This window comes from Engystomops pustulosus, chromosome 9 (genome assembly GCF_040894005.1).
Source record: "Engystomops pustulosus chromosome 9, aEngPut4.maternal, whole genome shotgun sequence".
NCBI classification, from domain to species: domain Eukaryota; kingdom Metazoa; phylum Chordata; class Amphibia; order Anura; family Leptodactylidae; genus Engystomops; species Engystomops pustulosus.
Window position 1 is genome coordinate 20,556,592 of NC_092419.1, and position 24,988 is coordinate 20,581,579.

The window sequence follows — 24,988 nt, forward strand, 5'->3', positions numbered from 1 at the left end:
GTCCCTGTACTGTGACATCACCGTGTGCCTTAGCTCTGTACTGTGACATCAACATGTGCCTTAGCTCTGTACTGTGACATCACTGTGTGTATTTCCTTGTACTGTGACATCACTGTGTGTATTATCCCTGCACTGTGACATCACTGTGTGTATTATCCCTGTACTGTGAGATCACTGTGTGCCTTAGCTCTGTACTGTGACATCACTGTGTGCCTTAGCTCTGTACTGTGACATCACTGTGTGTATTATCCCTGTTCTGTGACATCACTGTGTGTATTATCCCTGTACTGTGACATCACTGTGTGCCGTACCTCTGTACTGTGACATCACCGTGTCCATTGTCCCTGTACTGTGACATCACCGTGTCCATTGTCCCTGTACTGTGACATCACCGTGTGCCTTAGCTCTGTACTGTGACATCACCGTGTGCCTTAGCTCTGTACTGTGACATCACCATGTGCCTTAGCTCTGTACTGTGACATCACCGTGTGCCTTAGCTCTGTACTGTGACATCACCGTGTGCCTTAGCTCTGTACTGTGACATCACCGTGTGCCTTAGCTCTGTACTGTGACATCACCGTGTGCCTTAGCTCTGTACTGTGACATCACCGTGTGCCTTAGCTCTGTACTGTGACATCACTGTGTGTATTTCCTTGTACTGTGACATCACTGTGTGTATTATCCCTGTACTGTGACATCACTGTGTGCCTTAGCTCTGTACTGTGACATCACTGTGTGCCTTAGCTCTGTACTGTGACATCACTGTGTGTATTATCCCTGTACTGTGACATCACTGTGTGTATTATCTCTGTACTGTGACATCACTGTGTGTATTATCCCTGTACTGTGACATCACTGTGTGTATTATCCCTGTACTGTGACATCACTGTGTGTATTATCCCTGTACTGTGACATCACCTTGTGCCTTAGCTCTGTACTGTGACATCACTGTGTGCCTTAGCTCTGTACTGTGACATCACTGTGTGCATTATCCCTGTACTGTGACATCACTGTGTGTATTATCTCTGTACTGTGACATCACTGTGTGTATTATCCCTGTACTGTGACATCACTGTGTGTATTATCTCTGTACTGTGACATCACTGTGTGTATTACTGCTTTTACATCTGATAAATATCATAATTGCATCACCCACTATATTTGGCTGAAAAAGTTTTTTTTTATTTTTTTTTTTACACCTTAAGACTTCAAAAGGGTTGATTTACGATCCTGAGTGGTTCAGTGTACCAAATTACGCAGACAGCTTCTCTTTAAAATTATGATTTGTATCTTTTGCTCTAATGTTCTTGATGTCATTGCTGTAGAATAACTATTGGCAGATACAACCCAAATGTAGAACATTCAGTATTTGGCGTTTGATTGTCTAATTTAGTGTCTATTGTTTTGTTTCTTCTGGCGTAGAATAATCTGCGGATACAATGTTTCATCCGCGGCCACTTTGATACCCGGAGCCTTTGGCCTCAATATATTCAGTAATGTGTTTTCATATATTTTTTGTTGTGTTCCCCATTTTTGGCTTTTTATTATAATTGCTGTATTAGTCTTCGTCTTCTTTGTATCTTTCCTTCTTATGATGTGATTTTATAGAGTGTGCGGTCATAAAGTAAGCTGCTAACATGACTCCGATGTGTTGCTGCACTGTTTTGCAAGAATGGCTTTGACAAAAGCATTTTACCTTTGGGATATTTTTTGCAAATTGGTAAGATCAGCCGGCGATAATAAGTGATAGCAGCAGATAATTGCCTGCAACCACAGTTAGATTTAGGTGTCTATGGAAGATGTAATATCATAAAAAGACGATTGGAAGGAGAAAAACCCTATAAAACACCAACACGTAACTTTACATTCTGCATAGATGTGGAGTCACAATATCAGAAAATTTAAGGTGTGAAAATGGCTTCATCCGAATAATAATATAATGTATAGCAAAAGATGATAATTAAATTCAGAATGAATCGAAATAGTGTATAATAGTGACATGCTCATTTACATAATTAAAATCCTTACTTATTAATGTGGGGGAAAAATGATACTGTGCTGGGAAAAAGTCTGCAAACCTACATGATGGTTGTTAAAGGAAACCTCTATATACTCCATACATATAAATCATACCATTCACTATGCAAGTTTTAATATATCCTATACACAAATGTATAATTGAATATTACTGCTGTGCTTTCCCAATGTACAAGACTATAACTACTATAATACTGCCCCCTATGTACAAGAATATAACTACTATAATACTGCCCCCTATGTACAAGAATATAACTACTATAATACTGCCCCCTATGTACAAGAATATAACTACTATAATACTGTCCCTATGTACAAGAATATAACTACTATAATACTACCCCCTATGTACAGGAATATAACTACTATAATACTGCCCCCTATGTGCAAGAATATAACTACTATAATACTGCCCCCTATGTACAGGAATATAACTACTATAATACTGCCCCCTATGTACAGGAATATAACTACTATAATACTGCCCCCTGTGTACAAGAATATAACTACTATAATACTGCCCCCTATGTACAAGAATATAACTACTATAATACTGCCCCCTATGTACAAGAATATAACTACTATAATACTGCCCCCTATGTACAAGCATATAACTACTATAATACTGCCCCTATGTACAAGAATATAACTACTATAATACTGCCCCCTATGTACAGGAATATAACTACTATAATACTGCCCCCTATGTACAAGAATATAACTACTATAATAGTGCCCCCTATGTACAAGAATATAACTACTATAATACTGCCCCCTATGTACAAGAATATAACTACTATAATACTGCCCCCTATGTACAAGAATATAACTACTATAATACTGCTCCCTATGTACAAGAATATAACTACTATAATACTGCCCCCTATGTACAAGAATATAACTACTATAATACTGCCCCCTATGTACAAGAATATAACTACTATAATACTGCCCCCTATGTACAAGAATATAAATACTATAATACTGCCCCCTATGTACAAGAATATAACTACTATAATACTGCCCCCTATGTACAGGAATATTATTACTATAATACTGCCCCCTATGTACAAGAATATAACTACTATAATACTGCCCCCTATGTACAAGAATATAACTACTATAATACTGCCCCCTATGTACAGGAATATTATTACTATAATACTGCCCCCTATGTACAAGAATATAACTACTATAATACTGCCCCCTATGTACAGGTAAATCCCTCTCCATCTTGACAGTACCAGGTGTATATCTGTGTGTGACGCTATATGTGTTCCTTGTCCCCAGTGATGTGCTCTTGATATTGCAGAGCAGTTTCCATTTTTCTTGGTGTTCCTTCCTCTTGTATTAATCCTGGAGTTGCGGAGCTGAGAACATATCTGGGTTACTCTGCTCTTCCTATGACTCGCGGTCCTGATGAGACGCCTGTAGCCTGGATACGGCTCCTGTGATCGCAGACATCACACCTGTGATACAAATGTCACTACATGAAGAATCTCGTCCTCGAGCTTCTCCCAATTTATTGGCCTAATCAATAGCCGCTGTCTTGTTACTAATGTACCTGCTCCAGTTCCCACCCTCCACCCAAAAAAAAAAAAAATCACAAATTTCAGCAGCTGATAAGACAAAGGTTATGTCGCGATAACAGACACGTATAAGAGGTGAAAATGAATCCAAATAACATGAAAAACAAATGAAAAAATGTGAAAAATCTCTATTTGTTTGAGAGCAATTCTGCAATGCCATTTGTTTCTCATCTGAGCCTCATCACTTGTTTTACTTTAACCCTTCGGGCTGAGGTACAGGACATAAATAAAGGCACAGGACGGGATGATGCAGGGTCAGGGGAATCCTCCTCCACCAGTCCATTTGGCTTCTTAATATGTCATAATTAATAAATTACCAAGATGTATCTGGCTGTCTCATATTTGTTACATTGTGTACCCGCTAATGCCTTCCTCTATTTTGAAAAACATGCAATACGCCCCCAACCTGTGTAGACTCGATGTGGGTAGGGGCAGCCCTGTACCCAGGAGCCCTTGGAAGTCCATAGGATGCACCTTCCCTATGCAAATAACCATATGCTATATATAAACAACATTATCGGGGCCTGGCACTATTTTTGGCCATTTTGCTATAAGTTCTTCTTAAATCGATGTCCTGTTGAGGTACCTCTGCATTAGGCTCCTCCCCTATCTTTGCCCTATGAAGGTGTCTGAGCATTAAGATCTTCTTATATCAGTGTCCTGTTACTTGTGCATTAAGCTCCTCCTTTATCTGTGTCCTATTGAGGTGCCTGAAAATTAAGGTTCTCCTCTGTCAGTGTCCTGTGAAGGTGCCTGAGCATTAAGCTTTTTCTTTATCAGCGCCTTATGAGGCTGCCTGAGTATTTTAAGTCCGGTGTCCGGTGAAGGTGCCTAAAAATTAAGCTCTTCTGATATCAGTTTCCTGTGAAGGTGCCTGAACATTAAGCTCTTCTGATATCAATGTCCAGTGAAGGTGCCTGAGCATTAAGCTCTTCTGATATCAGTGTCCTATGAAGGTGCCTGAGCATTAAGCTCTTCTGATATCAGTGTCCTGTGAAGGTGCCTGAGCATTAAGGTCTTCTGATATCAGTGTCCTGTGAAGGTGCCTGAGCATTAAGCTCTTCTGATATGAGTGTCCTGTGAAGGTGCCTGAGCATTATGCTCTTCTGATATCAGTGTCCTGTGAAGGTGCCTGAGCATTACGCTCTTCTGATATCAGTGTCCTGTGAAGGTGCCTGAGCATTAAGCTCTTCTGATATCAGTTTCCTGTGAAGGTGCCTGAACATTAAGCTCTTCTGATATCAATGTCCAGTGAAGGTGCCTGAGCATTAAGCTCTTCTGATATCAGTGTCCTATGAAGGTGCCTGAGCATTAAGCTCTTCTGATATCAGTGTCCTGTGAAGGTGCCTGAGCATTAAGGTCTTCTGATATCAGTGTCCTGTGAAGGTGCCTGAGCATTAAGCTCTTCTGATATGAGTGTCCTGTGAAGGTGCCTGAGCATTATGCTCTTCTGATATCAGTGTCCTGTGAAGGTGCCTGAGCATTACGCTCTTCTGATATCAGTGTCCTGTGAAGGTGCCTGAGCATTAAGCTCTTCTGATATCAGTTTCCTGTGAAGGTGCCTGAGCATTATGCTCTTCTGATATCAGTGTCCTGTGAAGGTGTCTGAGCATTATGCTCTTCTGATATCAGTGTCCTGTGAAGGTGCCTGAGCATTAAGCTCTTCTGATATCAGTGTCCTGTGAAGGTGCCTGAGCATTAAGCTCTTTTGATATCAGTGTCCTGTGAAGGTGCCTGAGCATTAAGCTCTTTTGATATCAGTGTCCTGTGAAGGTGCCTGAACATTAAGCTCTTCTGATATCAGTGTCTTGTGAAGGTGCCTGAGCATTAAGCTCTTCTGATATCAGTGTCCTGTGAAGGTGCCTGAGCATTAAGCTCTTTTGATATCAGTGTCCTGTGAAGGTGCCTGAGCATTAAGCTCTTTTGATATCAGTGTCCTGTGAAGGTGCCTGAACATTAAGCTCTTCTGATATCAGTGTCTTGTGAAGGTGTCTGAGCATTAAGCTCTTGTGATATCAGTTTCCTGTGATGGTGCCTGGGCATTATGCTCTTCTGATATAAGTGTCCTGACCTTTTGACTGTAATGTTTGCTATGTGAGAACTCTGCCATCCCCGAATTTGGCTTATTTCTGCCTGATCTCCTTGTGCTCTGTAAAAGGGCTGGTCTTGAGAATGGGGCTACTCCAAGTGGTGGAGACTTGGTGATTCTGTCTTATTCAGATCCTTGCACAGGGGGTTGAAACCCAATGGTTTCCCTTAGATGAAAACTTCTGAAATAGAGCAAAGTAAACCTGTCAAGGGGCAGAGTGGGTCCATATCCCACTACTGGTAACAGTAACAGTAAGTTTCTATACTAACCCATTCCAAAAAAAAGTTCAATTTTCTAAATTTTTAACCATTCCAAAAAACAAGTGAAATAAATTGGCGCTCAGACAGGTTTACTTTACTGTAATGCTGTGATCTATGACACTTTTATTACTTCTGGCTATGGGAGAAGGGAGCTGCACTTGCTGCTTTAGCAGATTTTTCGAGGCGTCTGTGAAAATGTCTCATAATGTGCCTGAATTTTGCTTGTTGTTTTTGCTCCTCCAGTTAATCAATAACCATTAGCATTATTGGTACTAAGCAGCGTTCAGAGCTTTTCAGCAAAACGCACCACGAAATGGTGAAATTTGCTTTTAGAATCTGAGATTTGCAATGGTAAACTGCGGCGAAAAGTTATTACCCTGAAAATATTCTGCGGCTCCGTTATTAAATAAAAAGCATTAGTGAGACGGAACGGACGGATCCTGATGGAAAGTGCTCGGATAATGAGTCACAAGACTCATCAGTTACAGGGGGGAAAGTTTTCTCTACAGACATAAGGTAGAAATATGACGACAGATAAACATTAAACGGATCAAATTTGTCAATTCAGGGTAAAATGTGTTCATATACGGTAGATGCTTTGTGGCCAAAGCACATTGTTAGTCATTAGGTGATACATAAAGGTGAAACCAGACCCCATTAGACCCCAAGCCAATGTCCAGGTTATGATTGTGTAAGTAAATTGTACAAACAGCTGCCAAATCCATCCAGAAATTAGTGGTAACTAATATACGTATAAATGTAACATACTGTACAAGACTATAACTACTATAATACTGCCCCCTATGTACAAGACTATAACTACTATAATACTGCCCCCTATATACAAGAATATAACTACTATAATACTGCCCCATATGTACAGGATTATAACTACTATAATACTGCCCCCTATGTACAGGAATATAACTACTATAATACTGCCCCCTATGTACAGGAGTATAACTACTATAATACTGCCCCCTTTGTACAGGAATATAACTACTATAATACTGCCCCCTATGTACAAGAATATAACTACTATAATACTTCCCCCTATGTACAAGAATATAACTACTATAATACTGCCCCCTATGTACAAGAATATAACTACTATAATACTGCCCCCTATGTACAAGAATATAACTACTATAATACTGCCCCCTATGTACAAGAATATAACTACTATAATACTGCCCCCTATGTACAGGAATATAACTACTATAATACTGCCCCCTATGTACAAGAATATGTTATGAGATACTGTGTTCTGATAATGTGCTTAGATTATCAGGATACAGGTTTATATACACTTTAATTTACCTTCTGAACATTCTACTAGTGTCTGACACACAGAGAGATGAGGCCAATCAGAGTAGGTTAATGCTACTTTATCTATTGAAAGATGCTACATTGATGAAGTCCAACCACAAGAGGCCCCTGAGTAGTTGACTAGTGAAGATGAGGGCTTGGAGGAATCTGAGTAAATGGGTCATCATATGGGCTCAGACTCTATGGATAAACCCAAAATAATTAACTCCACTGTTTACATTAGTGACCTAGACTCAGGGTACAAACTGTACTCTGCTCAGTTCCTTTATAGCCACAGACTTGTGCTTGGGAAATATTGGGGACTGGAGACCCATTATGGCAGGTGATTGTGGCTTCAGGGGTCAGGATAGTCTGGGGCCATGTGTGAGTTCATGTATCTGTGACTCCTTCACTATGTGAGTGTATTGAGTAATATTTTGTAGCGTATGATGTGATGTTTCAAGTATTTTGGGTCTAGAGGTTTGGCCTCATCTTCAGGGTTGTAATTTGACGACACTTATTTACATTAAGGTGACTGTGATCTCGGGTCACATATGACGGGATCGTGGACTGTGTTGCAGGGTTTCCCCAGCTTTCGAGTATGATCTTGAACTTGCAAGGTACGTACCATTGTTTGACTTGGACTTGTTGAATTTGGCCCATTACTTGTCCCACCACAAGTAGCAAATAGACTCCAAATTAGGTTGCCCTCTCCTAGACCTCAGTTGTCCAGAATTGGCTTGTAGTTTGGACCCACTGGAGGATGTTCTTCTTTTCTGGGTGGATCGGTTAGACACTAGTAGTCACCTATGGACAGTATTTGGCAGCTTCCTATGGATTTATAGTAACTTCCGGGTGTATTCTCCATCAGCACTCTGGACAGCTCCTCCAGTGAATACATCCCAACGCATTGAGTGATTTGACGTATCCCGCTGCTTAAGACCTCACTTAATATGACCCGAAATGGATCAGAACTTGTTTAATTTATGGAGTGAAATCTTCTAAGGAATCGGCCCTATGATCCTCCGCGAGAAGTGCGAGATAATTACTATGCTGACGAAATCCTTCCCCAACTACTTACCTAAAAGTGCTGACCAAGCTTCTCCTAAGATATTTAAGCACATGAGAATTTATAATTAAAATGACATACAGTATGCAAAGAGCATTATGGACTTCAGTGAGATATATGAAAACATTAAACCTCTCTTAGATGTCTTCCCACATGATACATTATGCAAATGTAACCTTGATACAATTCCAATGTATACATAGTGCTGCCGAGTGTATTAATGTGACCCAGCAGAGACGCCGAAGGAAGCCGCTCGCAGAGGAGTCCATTTATCTCCTGGTGTAGCAGAGCTCAATTTGTCATCTCTCTCATCCTTTCACTCATACTGATAACTTAATAAGTCAAGATACGGCAGACGTCTTACCTGCATTGCAATGGAGGAGCCTGATAACCCTTTAAGGGATGAGCCGCCCTACATCTCACTACATTGCTTTTACATTTAGAGTACGGGGAGTCCCCTACTTAAGAAAACCTGACTTACATACGACCCCAAGTTACAAACGGACCTCTGGATGTTGGTAACTTACTGTACTTTACTGTACCTAGGCTACAATAATTAGCTATAACAGTTATCACAGTTGTCTGCAATGAATCTTTATTGGTAATCCTGGTTCTTATGACAATCCAACATTTCTAAAATCCAATTGTCACAGAGACCAAAAAAAAAAATTGTCTGGAGCTACAATTATAAAATATACAGTTTCGACTTACATACAAATTCAACTTAAGAACAAACCTACAGAACCCATCTTGCACATAACCCAGGGACGGTCTGTATTATACAAGAGCTATCAGATATTTAGGGTCAGTTTTCAGGGTCTACAATGTAAACTTGTGCCCCAACCGTTGGACATTCTCCAATATCTACACATGGAGCAGAAATGACACTTTGCTGGTTATATACATTGTTGCAGCTTGACTTTATTAATGGTTCTTATTCTAGCAGGAAAGATTTGTTTAAGCAGCTAGATGTCAAGTTAAACTTTACTATACAGGCAGTTCCCAGGTTACGTACAAGATAGGTTCTGTAGGTTTGTTCTTAAGTTGAATTTGTATGCAAGTCGGAACTGTATATTTTCTAATTGTAATCCCAGCCAGATATTTTTTGGTTTTGGTGACAATTGGATTTTAAAAATGTTGGATTGTCATAAGAACCAGGATTAACAATAAATCTTCATTACAGACACCTGTGATAACTGTTACAGCTGATTATAGTACCCTAGGGCTAAAGTACAGTAAATTATCAACATCCAGAGGTCTGTTTGTAACTAGGGGTCGTCCGTAAGTCGTGTGTCCTTAAGTACGGGAGCGCCTATAATTACAAATCCCTCCACACTTGTCTCCCAATTCTGTAGATACAATATCGATTGTAACACATAAAACATTATAAAAAGTGGACCAGTCCAATCCCCATGTATCACCCGGACCCTTATGAGTGTGACCTAAAGATATAAATAAGGATATTTATTATCTACTTTACTTTATGTATGGGCTCAGCTGATGCTTATAATTATAATCCGGATTCATCAGATCCCAATGGCCTCCACTATCTTCTAGATGTTCCTTTATCCTCTCTATAATGTGGAGGTGACATTTGCCCTGTGAGACCTCAAACTAAACCCTTATCAATTTTAAGTAGAAAATAAATATTCTTTTTAAATAATATATAACTTTTTATGATTCTAGTTCATTTACTTTTATGCGCCATTGTCTTCTTTATGGTTGACTTTATGGTATATGGGGATCTTATTATAGTCCTATAAATACAGGTTGAAGTTTAAGACATGGACCAAATATCTGTAGAAGCTGGAAAGCCCCGCCTCCTGGACTTTTTATGTAGATTTCTTTCTTGTAGCAGGACAAGTCTGGATAAGTAGGTGATATGAGTGTACAAAACTTTTGAGAAAGTCATTTAATTTACTCATTGAGTGTTTAAAGGGGTTTTCCCATGAACCGAAGTTGTGGATAGGGCCTAACTTGCAGAACAGTGGGGATCTCAGTCATGAGACCCCCAAAGATCACAAAAATGAGGGGTCAGATGGGGACCGCTCGTCGCTTCTTCAGAGTAATGGAGCAGACGGGCGTCCATGACCGTTCTGCTCCATGAATCTCTATGGGGCTGACATATTACCAGATTTAAGTTAAAAGGATTGTCCAAAACTTGGCAAATGAGGGACTGCAGTATCTCGGCCTCCTGCAGAGCACACTGCCATAGAAAAGTATAGTGGCTGTGCTTGGTATTGCAGTTCTGTCTTACCAACCTGGTAGATCTGTAGGTTGGTCACCATGTACAGTATCTGTGGCCACTGTCCTGCAACGCTCCAAGGAGTCACATCAGACAAGGGATTGGGGGGGACGGGTTCTGGGCGTAGGACAAATTTCATATCCTATGGATAGGTGATCAGATAGGGAACCCCTTTAAGAATATCTGCATGTTAGATCTGATATCTAGGATGATTTTTTACCCAATGTTGATAATTTTGTTATCTCTATGAAAATACACCCCCCCCCCCTTCCTTGTATGAGCTCCAACGTGTATGAGGTTGTTTTTCACTCGGCTCCTGCACTTATTTTTTTTATCTTTCACAACTTGACAGTCATATCCTCAGAAACCTTTCCACTCAGACAGACCACATAATTTGATCTTCCTGAGCTGGCACTTTAATGCTTTCTAGTGACTGGAGACATAAAATGATGAACACGCATTTAATCAATTGATGGAACTGCTGTTAATGAAGTGTGCATTTCTTGTTGCAATATAATACTCTGGAGATTGTCTTATCACTTGGTAATAGTGTGTTACTCTCTAAGTGGAGGACACAGGATTAACTTTCCTATTTGCTGGTGCAATAATCATTCATTTCTAAGCCCCAACGCTCTGGAGGGGAAGGCAACACGTTGGCTGTGGATAGAAAGCGCAATTCATTACTCCGAGTCTCGGTAATTGTTACCACCAAAAACTTTTACTAATGAACCCTCACTTTATCCATCAGATGAGTGGACTGTGCGATGCCTGATCTATCAGACGCGTGTAACCTCCCCGTGCAGGAGGACTTCATTGAACGTTCTACATTGATGAAAGGCTCCATCGTGGTTTCCTCCAAGTCAGGAGCCAATTATCTCACCATCAGATGTATAAAGAGCAGATACATCATCCACTTGCTTTATTTAAGGAACAGCGTGGCCATTAGTGGGAATTACAGGCCTAGCAAAGATTAACTTGACACTTACATCCTTGCAGCAAAAATTATTATGACTTTTTGTTTGGGTTTTGTTGTCCGAGAGTCAGTTTCACATTTGGCCATTTGGCCGTATGTGTTTTTCCAATTGTACAAATTAAGTCATTATGTTGTCTTGAGGGTAAAATGGACACCAATTGTATCTCTATGACGTAGAACATCTCTTTATCGCAATTCTAATCTAATTTTTATCTCAATTTTTCTTTCCAGCTTGGAAAAGATACTGGAAAAATTCAATCTCCTCTGAAGGAATCAAATCTGGAGACCTGGAGTCAACCACCGGTAAAAGTCGCATCATTATGTTATTTATTTATTGAAAATGAAAATTAATAATTGTTTGGAGTATTTAAAATGTTGCTTTGTCCTTTGCCCGTGGTCTTCATGATTGTGGTATGTTCTATGTTCTGGGTCTTCTAGGTTCTATGATGTTCTGTGCCAGGTTCTTCTAGTTTCTGGTACATGCCGTTTCTTAGCTTTCCTGGATTTTGCTATTTCTTATGACTTGTGGCTGGATCCTGTGTCAAGATTCTGGCATATTCTTGATCCAAATTCTTCTGGATTGTAATATTCCATGGTATCCTGTATTCTGATATATCCATTATTCAGGGTTTTCTAAAATATGTTTTTTATTGTATGTGGGGTCTTCTAGATTCTGGCTAGTACAATGCCTTGGGTTTTCGACAATGGGATGGATTGACATGGGATAGACAACTGAAGGATATTACAACTGTGGCTTTTTCTAGTTGCTTTGATGGTTCTTTGCCTTGTTCAAGATGTTCCCAGTAAGTCAACATGTAATCAATATGATTTAAAAACATCATAAAAGTTTTTATTTTCAAGTACAATGAATCTTCTGTCTACTTGAAATAGTCTGCTTCTCGAAAGTGGCTTTTAGGATTGTGGAAAGTTTCACCTGACTCTTAGAAGAAACCAAAATGATGATGGCATATAGTCCACATCTAAGCAAATGGTGTCAGCAGTATCGGTGTGAACAAATGTAGCTCAAATAACAATTCTTTGGGAGGTGGGAACAAATAACCTCTCTTTGGGAGCTATAGAACCATATGACACAATCCAGTACATCTATGGGTGACGACCTAAATTGGCAGGAGAACTTTGCAGAAGGAAGAGTTGTCCTGTAAGATGATGATCAATGCTGCAGATTCCTGGTTTCCTGCCTTTCTTACAATCTACACTTACCAATTGCTGTCTAGAGTATTGTCGCTTGCTTTTGCCATAAGATGTAGCTGAAATAACAATTCTTTGGGTGGTTACCTCTCACCGGTAGCTTATAAGATGGATGACACCGTAGATCTTTAATATGATGACCTACATTGATGTTGAGAACCTTGTAGAAGGAAGAGTTGTCTAATAAGATGATCCATCCTGGAGATTCTTAGGTTCCGGCTTCTGTTACAATATAACCTTATTATTAGAGATGAGTGAATTATTCAAGACTACATTTGTTGATGCTACACCAGATTTTTTCCAAAGCTTTGGTTCCATTTATTCTGGAAATTGGTAAGTAACTCACTATAGTCCTCTTAAACACAATTTTTTTTTTCATTGTGTAAGGGTTAACCCTATTTTTAATCCTAACCCTAATTTAAAAAAAAATAGAAAATGAAAGAAAAGATATTGGAAGATCCAGAAGATACAGGAAACTTGGAACAATGTTGGTTTGACTGAAGCCGATCTGAAAATATTCGGATTTGGTCCTGAGCTGGAAATTCTGCAGATTTGTCCTTAATTGATGAATGAATTCACTAATCTATAATTATTACTTACTGTACGTAGTATTTTTCCTTCTTTGAGACATAGATCCAATGCAATACAATACAATGCAGTAATTTATAAGACCTGACACCGTATATCTCTGGATGATGACTAACAATGATTAAAGAGTTTGGCAGACGGAAGACTTGTCCCATAAGTTGATCCATTCTGTACATTCAGTGTAGCCTTATTACTTGTTGTCTCCAGTACAGGCGGTCCCCTACTTAAGGACACCCGACTTACAGACAACCCATAGTTACAGACGGACCCCTCTGCCCACTGTGACCTCTGGTGAAGCTCTCTGGATGCTTTAAAATAGTCCCAGATTGTAATAATCAGCTTAAAATTGTCTGCAATGAAGCTTTATTGATAATTCTTGGTCCTATTACAGCAAAAAAATTTGAAACTCCAATTGTCACTGGGGCAAAAAAAAAAAATTGTCGGGAACTACAATGATAAAATATACAGTTTCGACTTACATACAAATTCAACTTAAGAACAAACCTACAGTCCCTATCTTGTATGTAACCCGGGGACTGCCTGTATTTGACGCTGACTTTCCCCGGTTGCCATAAGACGCTGCTCAGAAAGTTCATTTTCTTGGAGAATGTTTGTTTGATTGAACAAAGATATAATTTGCACTATCGATGGCCAAAAAGAAATGTAATCAAGGAGCAGCATAAGTGATGAGAGCGATCTGGCACCAGACGAGTAAATTAGCTGCGAGTTGTTGTTTGACTTATTGTCGGCTTATTGAAAATCTTTCATTAGCCATGCTGTGGTCCACGGACAGTTTATCTCGCAAGTGCTTGTTTTATGATCATTGAGCTGAAATTACTGTGCTAGACAAAGCAAATTATATACCTCTTGGGCACAAGTTGTTACAATGTCTGGAGGATTGTGCGCCGCAGCCAACCAATAGGGATGAAATATAGGAGAAAATTCTCAATAGTTTGTGGTTACTAAACAAAAGCTGATTGTTTTCTAGAAGGAGGTGATTCTCCTCAGGATGTAACAGGCTATTCTACCCGGGGTGTAGGAGGCCATTCTCTCTGGGGTGTAGGAGTTGATTCTCTCTGGGGTGTAGGAGGCCATTCTCTCTGGGGTGTAGGAGGCCATTCTCTCTGGGGTGTAGGAGGCCATTCTCTCTGGGGTGTAGGAGGCCATTCTCTCTGGGGTGTAGGAGGCCATTCTCTCTGGGGTGTAGGAGGCCATTCTCTCTGGGGTGTAGGAGGCCATTCTCTCTGGGGTGTAGGAGGCCATTCTCTCTGGGGTGTAGGAGGCCATTCTCTCTGGGGTGTAGGAGGCCATTCTCTCTGGGGTGTAGGAGGCCATTCTCTCTGGGGTGTAGGAGGCCATTCTCTCCGGGGTGTAGGAGGCCATTCTCTCCGGGGTGTAGGAGGCCATTCTCTCCGGGGTGTAGGAGGCCATTCTCTCCGGGGTGTAGGAGGCCATTCTCTCTGGGGTGTAGGAGGCCATTCTCTCTGGGGTGTAGGAGGCCATTCTCTCTGGGGTGTAGGAGGCCATTCTCTCTGGGGTGTAGGAGGCCATTCTCTCTGGGGTGTAGGAGGCCATTCTCTCTGGGGTGTAGGAGGCCATTCTCTCTGGGGTGTAGGAGGCAATTCTCCTCTGGGTTTCGTGACATTATGTGAATCTATAAATACTTCTATATGTTTTTGTATTTAACGACCACTCTGATATGTAATATCACTTTATAAACAGTTATATGAGTTGATCTCTGTCCATATCCTTGTCATTTTCAATCTTCTGTTCAGTCATAGGACCAAAATGACATGAATCAGGGAACAACTGATTTAAAGCAAGCGAGAACAACCACAACCATGGTAGTCGTGCAGCAAGGAGAGATCACATGGCCAAGGGACTTTGTGTGCCGCTATACATATGGCCGAGACTGTGACCTCTATCCTGACCTGTTAAATACCTTTTGGTCATGTATAAAAATAATCTGGGTTTCCAATGTCCTCATTCTCTCCTGTAGCTCGGCTCCAGACATCCAGCCATGGGTTAACACATTGTTCTATATCCCATTATCGCTGCCTTATTCTCTCATCATTCTGCTGCGGAGCTCGGTGCCCTGAGCCCACAGTGATTTTACAGCAGAATAATTACTGACATCATCAAATAAAGAGAGTGCATAAGTCCGTCTCAGGAGTCAGGATTAGCATCGGGAGCCTAAGACATTGCGAGGAAATATTCATTCGGCTCACAGGCCGCCACATTCTTAGTTCAAAGCCGAAATGTGTACCAACGGGTGATATTTTATTTTTCTTCTTAACAATGAAAAAGTAAAGTAAACTGCTAAAAGCAAAAACGCATCGAAGCCCACGAAGGTCATAAACATTCAGAGGAGACATCTGCCATGAATAGAGAAGGCTTGGAATGCTGGAATAATTAGCTCTCGTCTGATGTGAGGCTCGATTCTTGACGTGCATCTCAAGGTCCACTGCAAGGGCATATCCACCACTGAGAAAGGGTCTTCTATGGGGTCCATGATGAGGGTGATACCCTCTGGAAGACTTCCCATCTTCATAGTCAGTGTACTGTTGGTGACAAGGAGAGGTCCAGGTCTGGAGTCGCATCATAATCAAGAGTTAGCAGCTTGGGTTTCCTTGAGGACCATGATGTGGTTGAGACCCTCTGTTGCACTTCTCATCTCCATAGTCTGTGAAGTGTTTGTAATTAACAAGGAAGGGTCTCGGTCAAGAGATCTCAGGACTCCTTTACTTGGTAAGAGCTGACAGTGTGGGCTTCTATGGGTCCCATGATGATGATGATTAGACCCTCTGTAACACTTCCCATCTCTACTGTCATTGTAATGTTTGTAAGTAACAAGAAGTGGTCCAGGTCCAAGGTCCCATCACTGCTTAAATAAACAAACGCTAATAGCTTGGACTTCGATAGGTTCCCTGATGAGGTTGAGACCTGTCGTCTCTATAGTAAGTGTAGTGTTAGTAATTGATTGGGAGAGGTCCAGGTCAGGGGCCCCATTACCTTTTAATTCAGCAAGAGTTGGCAGCTTGGGCTCCTATGGACTACTGTGTAGTCAGCGTCTTGTTAATAATTGGGAAGGAGGACTCTGGGTTGGATGGTCACATCACTCACTTTAAGAAACAACAGTTGGAAACTGGGGGTGAAAGTCTTTCTTGGTTCAATGTCTTGGGATGGGTGGAGATGCATACAGTTTATTTTTTATAGTTAACCCAAGCATAATATACTGATGTAGAACTAGACACTACTGGTTTAGCTTCATTTTTCTATTTAGAGTTTCATATTGGGGAAGGTCTCAACCGTGGGAACTCAACTAATGCCTGAAGTCTAGGGCTGCAACACCTTTGTATGTTCCTTATCCAAGGCTCTGGTACAACATACCCAATTTTAGTGAGGCCTTGGTGATTGCAACAGAGGCTGCCGGAGCACTGTTTCGATTACCTATAGGGTCTAGGAGGAAGTTATTATTGGGGGTTAAGAGGCCTCCAAACACATTAGAAGAACTTTGGGTGAACCACCTGATTTTAGTTGGATTTGACTTCTATCTGATGTGCATGGTGTCAACCAAATTTTCCTTGTTTGATGATGATGGTGGACAGGGGCATAACTTTATGGGGTGCAGAGGTTGCGGTCCTACCCGGGCCCAGGAGGTTTAGTGGGCCCTTATGGTGTCACTTTCCCATATGAGAAGACTATTACTATAAACCATACATTGTAGTCGGGGGGGCCTGGCACAGACTGTGCACTGGGGCCCATCAGCTTCTAGTTACCCCACTGATGGTGGATGATGTATTTCTACCCTGATCCTGAGGAGTAATTATTCTACAAAGTCTAAGGGGTTTGAAGGGAATAGCCATCAGTTTTTTACAAAATATCTTTTTGTTACCATCATTTTCGGTCATCTTTGATGGGTTGGTGTAAGGACTCTGCATATTCTCCACCTGATGTAGATACAAGACTTTCCAATGGTTTCCTGACATGGTGCACCCATGATGGTCATCGGTGTCTGGGAGTATGTACGCTGTATATTTATTTCACATTCTGACAGTCTCACAGTCTCTACAATGGGTCGAGTTTATTTCTCCTTGGCCTAAATCTGCAGGGACCCACAGCTCTCTGTCGGGCGCGCTCCTCATCCATTGTCTGCCATGTTAAAGATTGCACAATGAGACATTTCCTCCCGCCATTCCTGTAAAACTTGTCTCTGACTAATAAAATGATCCCACCGCCATTGTCAGGAGTGAAGACTTTTTGACAAAGTCTTATTCTTCAGTTGTCTCGTTGCCTCCGCATTGTCTCTTCGTCTCTCGACTCCCTGATAGAACATTTTGAAGATGAAGGAAGACAAGACATGACTTGATACAATATAACTCTGGATATTTGTTATTATTTTTTTTTTCTGTATTGCTGCAAAAAGAACATTTTAACTCAAATTAACATCTATCAGATGTGACACCGCGAAGGAACAATATCCGTGCAGGAAGCCAAACTATTTCTGATGAAGAGGTGACCCGAACACGACGGGACCTCGCAGAAGATGATGGCTGCATCAATGACTCTTCTAATGTCACCCAGTAATTACTTTGTAGAATCACATTCCTCGTGGCGTGATTGGCGCCAGTTATTGGCTTCGAGGACCATGTTTTCAAGCCTCGCATTTGAATAACAAGGCGGAAAAAAAAAAGGCGCTGTACTCCCCGGCCCATTGATGTTCACTTGTCGACGTCGAGCACGAGTGCTTCTTCCTGCGGCTGAAGTGTAATGGACTCGTGTTTTGTCATTTTCACAGAAATGAAGAATAATCCCGTCCGCGCTTTTAACGCCATTCAGGCAATAATTGTATTGTGATTTGCAAGGAATATTTATTCACTCGCGCTGATGTTGTACAGATGAGTCACTTGTTGTTCGGATCTGTAAAATATCCAATTTTCGCAATGTTCTCATTGGAGCTGAAAAACATAGAATCCCAACATTCGGTGTTAAATTACACACAGACTAATGGGGACTAAAGTGGCCAAAATTACCTTATGAATAGACCTGGTAGCATTTACACTTTACTAATATAGAGGGATTTTTTGGGGACAGGATGGCTTCCCAAAATTTCTTGTACCAGCAAAAAAAAAAGTGGATTTTTTTAAAGTAGATCAGTAGAATTTTCTTAGTTTTGCATGTTTCCCCTAGACCAGTGGTGGCAAACCTATGGCACGCGTGCCAGAGGTGGCACTCAGAAAAGAAAAATCTTAGTTCCGCCATCTTCTGGTGCTAATAACTTTTTCATACTTCGGAGTATGGAGCTGTGTGAGCTGTCATTTTTTGCAAACTGACATTTTTCAGGGACCGTTTGATCACTGGGGAGATGCAATCAGATATTTGTGTGTATGTTGTTAGTAGCAGCAGGACTGTGAATTATGGATTTATATTCTAGGAGTGTAGCTTCTCCAGGTGCACTGGAGGGTGTTGCTGTGCTCTGTGCTCTCTGCAGCCAGTGTTATGTACTGTCCCTAGGGAGATGTATAATCAGACATTTTGTGTTTGTTAGTAGCATCAGGACTGTGATATATGGATTTATATTCCATGATAGTACATTTTCCAGTGTTTTAGGGGGCATATCCCCACACTGCTGTGCCCTATGCTCTCTGCAGCCAGTGTTATGTAGTGTCCCTGGAGAGATGTGTAATCAGACCACTGTGTATTTTGTTAGTAGCAGCAGAACTGTGATATATGGATTTATATTCCAGGATTGTAACTTTTACAGTGCTCTGAAGGGCATATCCCCACACTGCTGTGCTCTCTGCAGCCATAGTTATGTATTGTCCTTGAAGAGATGTGTAATCGTGAAGAGATGTGTAATCGGACCTCGATGCATGCTGTTAGTAGCAGCAGGACTGTGATATATGAATTCATATTCCAGGATTGTAGCTTCTCCGGTGCTCTGGGGGGCATATCCCCACACTGCTGTGCTCTCTGCAGCCATAGTTATGTATTGTCCTTGAAGAGATGTGTAATCGTGAAGAGATGTGTAATCGGACCTCGATATATGCTGTTAGTAGCAGCAGGACTGTGATATATGAATTCATATTCCAGGATTGTAGCTTCTCCGGTGCTCTGGGGGCATATCCCCACACTGCTGTGCTCTCTGCAGCCATAGTTATGTACTGTCCCTGAAGAGATGTGTAATCAGACCTCTGTGCATGTTGTTAGTAACAGCAGGACTGTGATATATGAATTCATATTCCAGGATTGTAGCTTCTCCAGTGCTCTGGTGGGACATATCCCCACACTGCTGTGCTCTGGGGGTTATCATTACACAATCATAATGTTATAATAATGAGAGTGATCCCACCAGTGAGTTTTTGCTCCGGACCTGTAGCTGGTCATTGATGGAATGTTGCTCCAGTGAGAAGAAGCATCGGAGGTAGAATCTGCAGCACATTGCATCCGTTACTCTGCAGATGCCTCCTCCAGAAATGACCCTGTGGGAACCGAATCTTCTCCAACGCTGATTATGGATCACAAAATTTTAACGTCAGAAGAGAGGCTAATAAGATCATGTGACACTGCGACGGCGGGGGCGCTAATCTCGTAACCTCCCCGTACTGACTTTCCCATAGGCAGCGGGATGTTTTTATTTTTTTCTAGTTATTTTTTCGGAAGTAAGTAAACTCTTATCATCTCTGCGCACACTGAAGACCCATTAATGCAGAAATAAGTGCTCACAACATTTTCTTTCCCCCTTTTTTTTTTATTGCGTAGAAAAAAAAGTGATTTTTCTTCTCAATTTGTTTTTGTGTAACCTGCCGAGTATTTTACCGAAATGTCAAAGCAATCGCTGCACATTCTGTTTTATATAACTGCTGATCTAAAATCACCAATTTAAGGGCAAAGTGTTCCCCCGGTCCTGGCGCTTGCGCTATTATTACCGATGTCCGGTTATTTTCTGGGTCATGTTGACTTTTCTAATTCATTAAATGCTAATTTTTTTATTTTTTTTTATGGAGCTTTTTCTTTTCCTTCTTTCGATCTTATTGTGCGGCCGTCATAGAGTAACAGAGGAGAAAGTAGAATTTAATGAGAAAAATGAGAAACTGATTCCATGTATAATATTATGGAGAGAGATCCAGGTGCCTGCATGTAGAAGGTACAATATATACAGGAGGAGTTAAACTCGACAATTAACTGGTTACCATATTTTTTGGACTATAAGGCGCACAAAAAATCCTTTGATTTATACTCCGGTGCGCCTTATAGTCCTAAAAATACTGTAAATACCCAAGTTCAACAAATTAGTTATCTTAACATTTTTTTTTATTAATTGTATTTTTTTAAAGTGCATCTTAAACAGATGAATAGCTCTTGTGATGAATTGTGATACCTATTACTTTCAATACTTATGTCCAGCAGTTTCTCTGCTATCCTCCTCCGTTTAGCCTGTCCCTGTCTTTCTCCCCGGCTGTGCTGCTCATCTCTGTGGGACTGTTTGCACAAAAACTAGAGGAATTCTAATGCTGGAGGGGAGGGGCTTCTGGCATACTAGTGAGAGGAGGGGATCATGTGATGCTCCCTGCTCACTCTGCTCATTTGATACTGTCCCCCACTCATTCTGGTGATTATGGAGGGTATCCTGTGATGCTGCTTCTCTAGAGAGAGGGAAGGGATCATGTGATGCTGCTGCTCCCTGTTCACTCTGGTTAGAGGAAGGGGATCATGTGATGATGCCCCCCTGATCACTATGGAGAAAGGGTGAGGTCATGAGATGCCTTCTGTGTAGCTTACAGAAGAGCAATGTCTGTGCAGATCTGTGGATAAAGAAGTCCCCTGCAAAGAATAACAAGGTACAAGATCTCCCCTGACAATCCCCCCAATCCTACTTTCTCTGTTTCTCTCAGCACCTCAAGAAGAGTCATAGACTCCTCTGCAGCCTCCTCCTTCCCCTGTCTTTTGCTCTCCAGACACTAACTACACAGCAGGGAAGCTGTTATTCCTTAATGTCAGGTAACTGTTTCTACCACTTGCTGCATTTTTCTTCACGTGATGAAAGCTGAAATAGTTCACAGTCCTGCTGCTACTAACAACATCCACAACTGGCTGCAGGCACAGAAATATACACAGAAATACACATACATATATACAATATACTCAAAGTTATGACTACACATCATCAAAGATACGTCTTAGTATTTCTTTGTGCATTGAGTGTTTTCCATGTATATACAGTAGTGGAGGTTGTGAATTATTTTTACTTGAAACAGCATTGAATGTGAACAGAAAAGAACCTTCGCTTTGTGTCCAACGCCTGAAGCATCAAAACCCTCAAGTCTCTTCCCGCTTCTGCTTTAAATATTAGTCATCCTGAAAATGTGAGACGTTAAATTGCCCAAAACCTCCGGCCAGACGCTGTTGCGGTCGTGAACTAATAAAAGCGAAACATCAACCTGGCCGGGAAGATTGATATGTATGAAAGGCATCTTCCAGAGGCCAATAAATAGCGCACTATTAGAGAGTAACGGCCTAGATAATCTATCCTCTATTATATGCAGTAAAGTCTTTATTGATCTGCTCCTATAGTTGTTATGACTGATTTTCTGTATCAAACAATCAGACGGCAGCGCCCGCCCGCTACTTCTCAACAAACACCGAGCGCCAACATCTGCCTCCCGCCATCTGACACATTGTAGAGTGCTTTCAGCTTCTCTGTATCGGTGTCATTCTGCTGATGATTGTATGGTTCTTCCACTAGAATACACACATCCATGTATACCTAGCTATGGCCTAGTGGTCCTCCACACCACCCTGATCTAGACCCTAATCTTACCTCGACTTCATCAGGAGGCTCCTCAATTACAGTGATGGACTAGGTGGAGGCACAAGGCAAAGGGAAGAAGTTTTCGCCAATGGTTCGCCCATTCAGGCGGCCATGATTGATCAATGAAAAGTGATTTAATGTTTCTAGACCTTCTCATTCCTAGCAAGAAACAAGACTGGTCAGAGACGAGAGTCTAGGAGAGATGTAGCAGACAAGTAGACATGATCAAGACTATGGGGCTCATATACGAAGGGTCCGAACGCCGCACTTTCGTCAGGTTTCCTGACTATTTCCGTTTTGTGCCGAATTGCCCCGGGATTTTGGCACACACGATCGGATTGTGGCGCATCGGCGCTGGCTTTTACGCAACAGAAATGGGGGGGGTGTGGCCTTTGGACAACCCGTCAGATTCAGAAAAACTGCGGAATTTAAAAAACGATTTGTATCGCAAGATCAAGCTCTCACATGCACCAGGAAGAAGAAGGTGAACTCCGGCGGACCTCGGCACAGCAGCTACACCTGCTGGATATCAGGTGCACGACCTTAGTGAATCCCGGCAGACCCGAATCATCGCCGGACAACGCACGGCGGGATCGCGACTGGACGGGGTACGTAAATGTGCCCCATTGAGTTCAGACAAGCCACAGTTGACCAACCACAAACATAGTGTTTCCCCTCCAAAAGGACCTTTATGGCTAAACCAGAGTCTAAAGGACCTTGTGCTCTTGACCTTTTACCCCTAAGTCTGTAGTTTAGAAAGTTCAGTGTGTATCACTTCCTCAATGTTTACTCCGGGAGGTGGATCATAATAAGGACCACTTTGGTTTCCATCTTATTTCTTTGGTTCTTAAGATCTGAAGCCAATTATCATCAAATAACAACTCGATGAACTGAACAGTCCATTGCTCACATCAGTCCCTTCATTCTCATCACTATCTAAGGATCCCCATTCCCACTGGCCTTGGACCAAGCGAGAAGGGTCCTGGAGGACTCCTTTTCTTTCAGTCTTAAGAAGATTTGTGTATGAATGTAATTGCAGATTTTCCCAGTGTGTGATGGTGTCAGATCTGGCTGGCGCTATTGAGGAAGGAGCTAATTAAAACTTTCGGAGGACGCCTGTGGACGCGGCTCGCAGAGTGGAGCTGGGGCTTGTTGTTCCGTCAGGTCTTGATGTCCTGCCGATGTTGTGTGAAAGACGAGGACAAGGGGTCGGGAACAAACAGCTGTCATTCCGCTCCGCTCCTCGTTCTGCTCAAAACTCCACGCAGGGTTCTCGGAAAATCCCACTGTCCGTGTTAGACAATTGCCGTCTGCATAGAAAATGTCACACAGCTCGCTAGCTTCCACGAAAGGCCTTACACCTCATGTTTTTGGCAGGCGTCTCAATGAAAACAGCAGGGCTGTCAGCTCTCAGTTTGTTCCTCAAAGGACAGTCACACTTACATGCATTCATGTCAAATAGTTTCATTTAATTTCAGCATTGGAATGTCAGCAGCTTTCAGGTCCCCTTTACGCACCATTAAGGATTTTGTGTCATTTATCCTTTGAGAGGCTTGTTTTTAGCTTTTTTTTATTTCATTGCTGTCATTTTACACTCTAATAGGCCTCACAGTCAGTGCTCCTTGCTGCCCCGGATGGTCCCTCTTGATGTGCGGAGCGATGACATGTACGTCCAACTGGAATTCTATGGATTTTCTCTACGTGATTGCTGCTATCATTGCCATGTGCTTGAATAGCATATTAGGGTTTAGATCCATGTCTTGTGTAGTCACATCCCCTGTTATACTCCATTCACAACCAAAGCTGCGTTCAAATTCTTATTGGTTTCAGTCTGCAGTGCCTCACCTCTGCATCTCCTGCTGCATCCATAGTCCCCTTACTCTGCATCTCCTGCTGCATCCATAGTCCCCTTACTCTGCATCTCCTGCTGCATCCATAGTCCCCTTACTCTGCACCTCCTGCTGCATCCATAGTCCCCTTACTCTGCATCTCCTGCTGCATCCATAGTCCCCTTACTCTGCACCTCCTGCTGCATCCATAGTCCCCTTACTCTGCATCTCCTGCTGCATCCATAGTCCCCTTACTCTGCACCTCCTGCTGCATCCATAGTCCCCTTACTCTGCATCTCCTGCTGCATCCATAGTCCCCTTACTCTGCATCTCCTGCTGCATCCATAGTCCCCTTACTCTGCACCTCCTGCTGCATCCATTGTCCCCTTACTCTGCATCTCCTGCTGCATCCATAGTCCCCTTACTCTGCACCTCCTGCTGCATCCATAGTCCCCTTACTCTGCACCTCCTGCTTCATCCATAGTCCCCTTACTCTGCATCTCCTGCTGCATCCATAGTCCCCTTACTCTGCACCTCCTGCTTCATCCATAGTCCCCTTACTCTGCATCTCCTGCTGCATCCATAGTCCCCTTACTCTGCACCTCCTGCTTCATCCATAGTCCCCTTACTCTGCACCTCCTGCTTCATCCATAGTCCCCTTACTCTGCATCTCCTGCTGCATCCATAGTCCCCTTACTCTGCACCTCCTGCTGCATCCATAGTCCCCTTACTCTGCATCTCCTGCTGCATCCATAGTCCCCTTACTCTGCATCTCCTGCTGCATCCATAGTCCCCTTACTCTGCATCTCCTGCTGGTTCAGGGTCTGCAGGTTGTACTTGTAGTGAAGTTTGTGCAGTCTATTCAGTAAATACACTTATCATATGGAAGTAGAACTCTCACAACCCAAATGTCTCTAGTAGATCTACAGTGGGTACAGAAAGTATTCAGAGACCCATTGAATCCGGCCCCCATTGAATAA

General features: G+C 42.0%; 1 protein-coding gene across 2 annotated transcripts in view; it reads left to right on the top strand.

The window, feature by feature from the left end:
- Window positions 1-24,988, top strand: part of PCDH11X (protocadherin 11 X-linked) — an 833,337-nt gene that overhangs the window by 430,746 nt on the left and 377,603 nt on the right. For both annotated transcript variants that reach the window (XM_072123099.1, XM_072123100.1), the window contains exon 4: window positions 11,802-11,873. In XM_072123099.1, coding sequence (XP_071979200.1) covers window positions 11,802-11,873 — 72 coding nt within the window. The remainder of the gene's footprint in view (window positions 1-11,801; window positions 11,874-24,988) is intronic.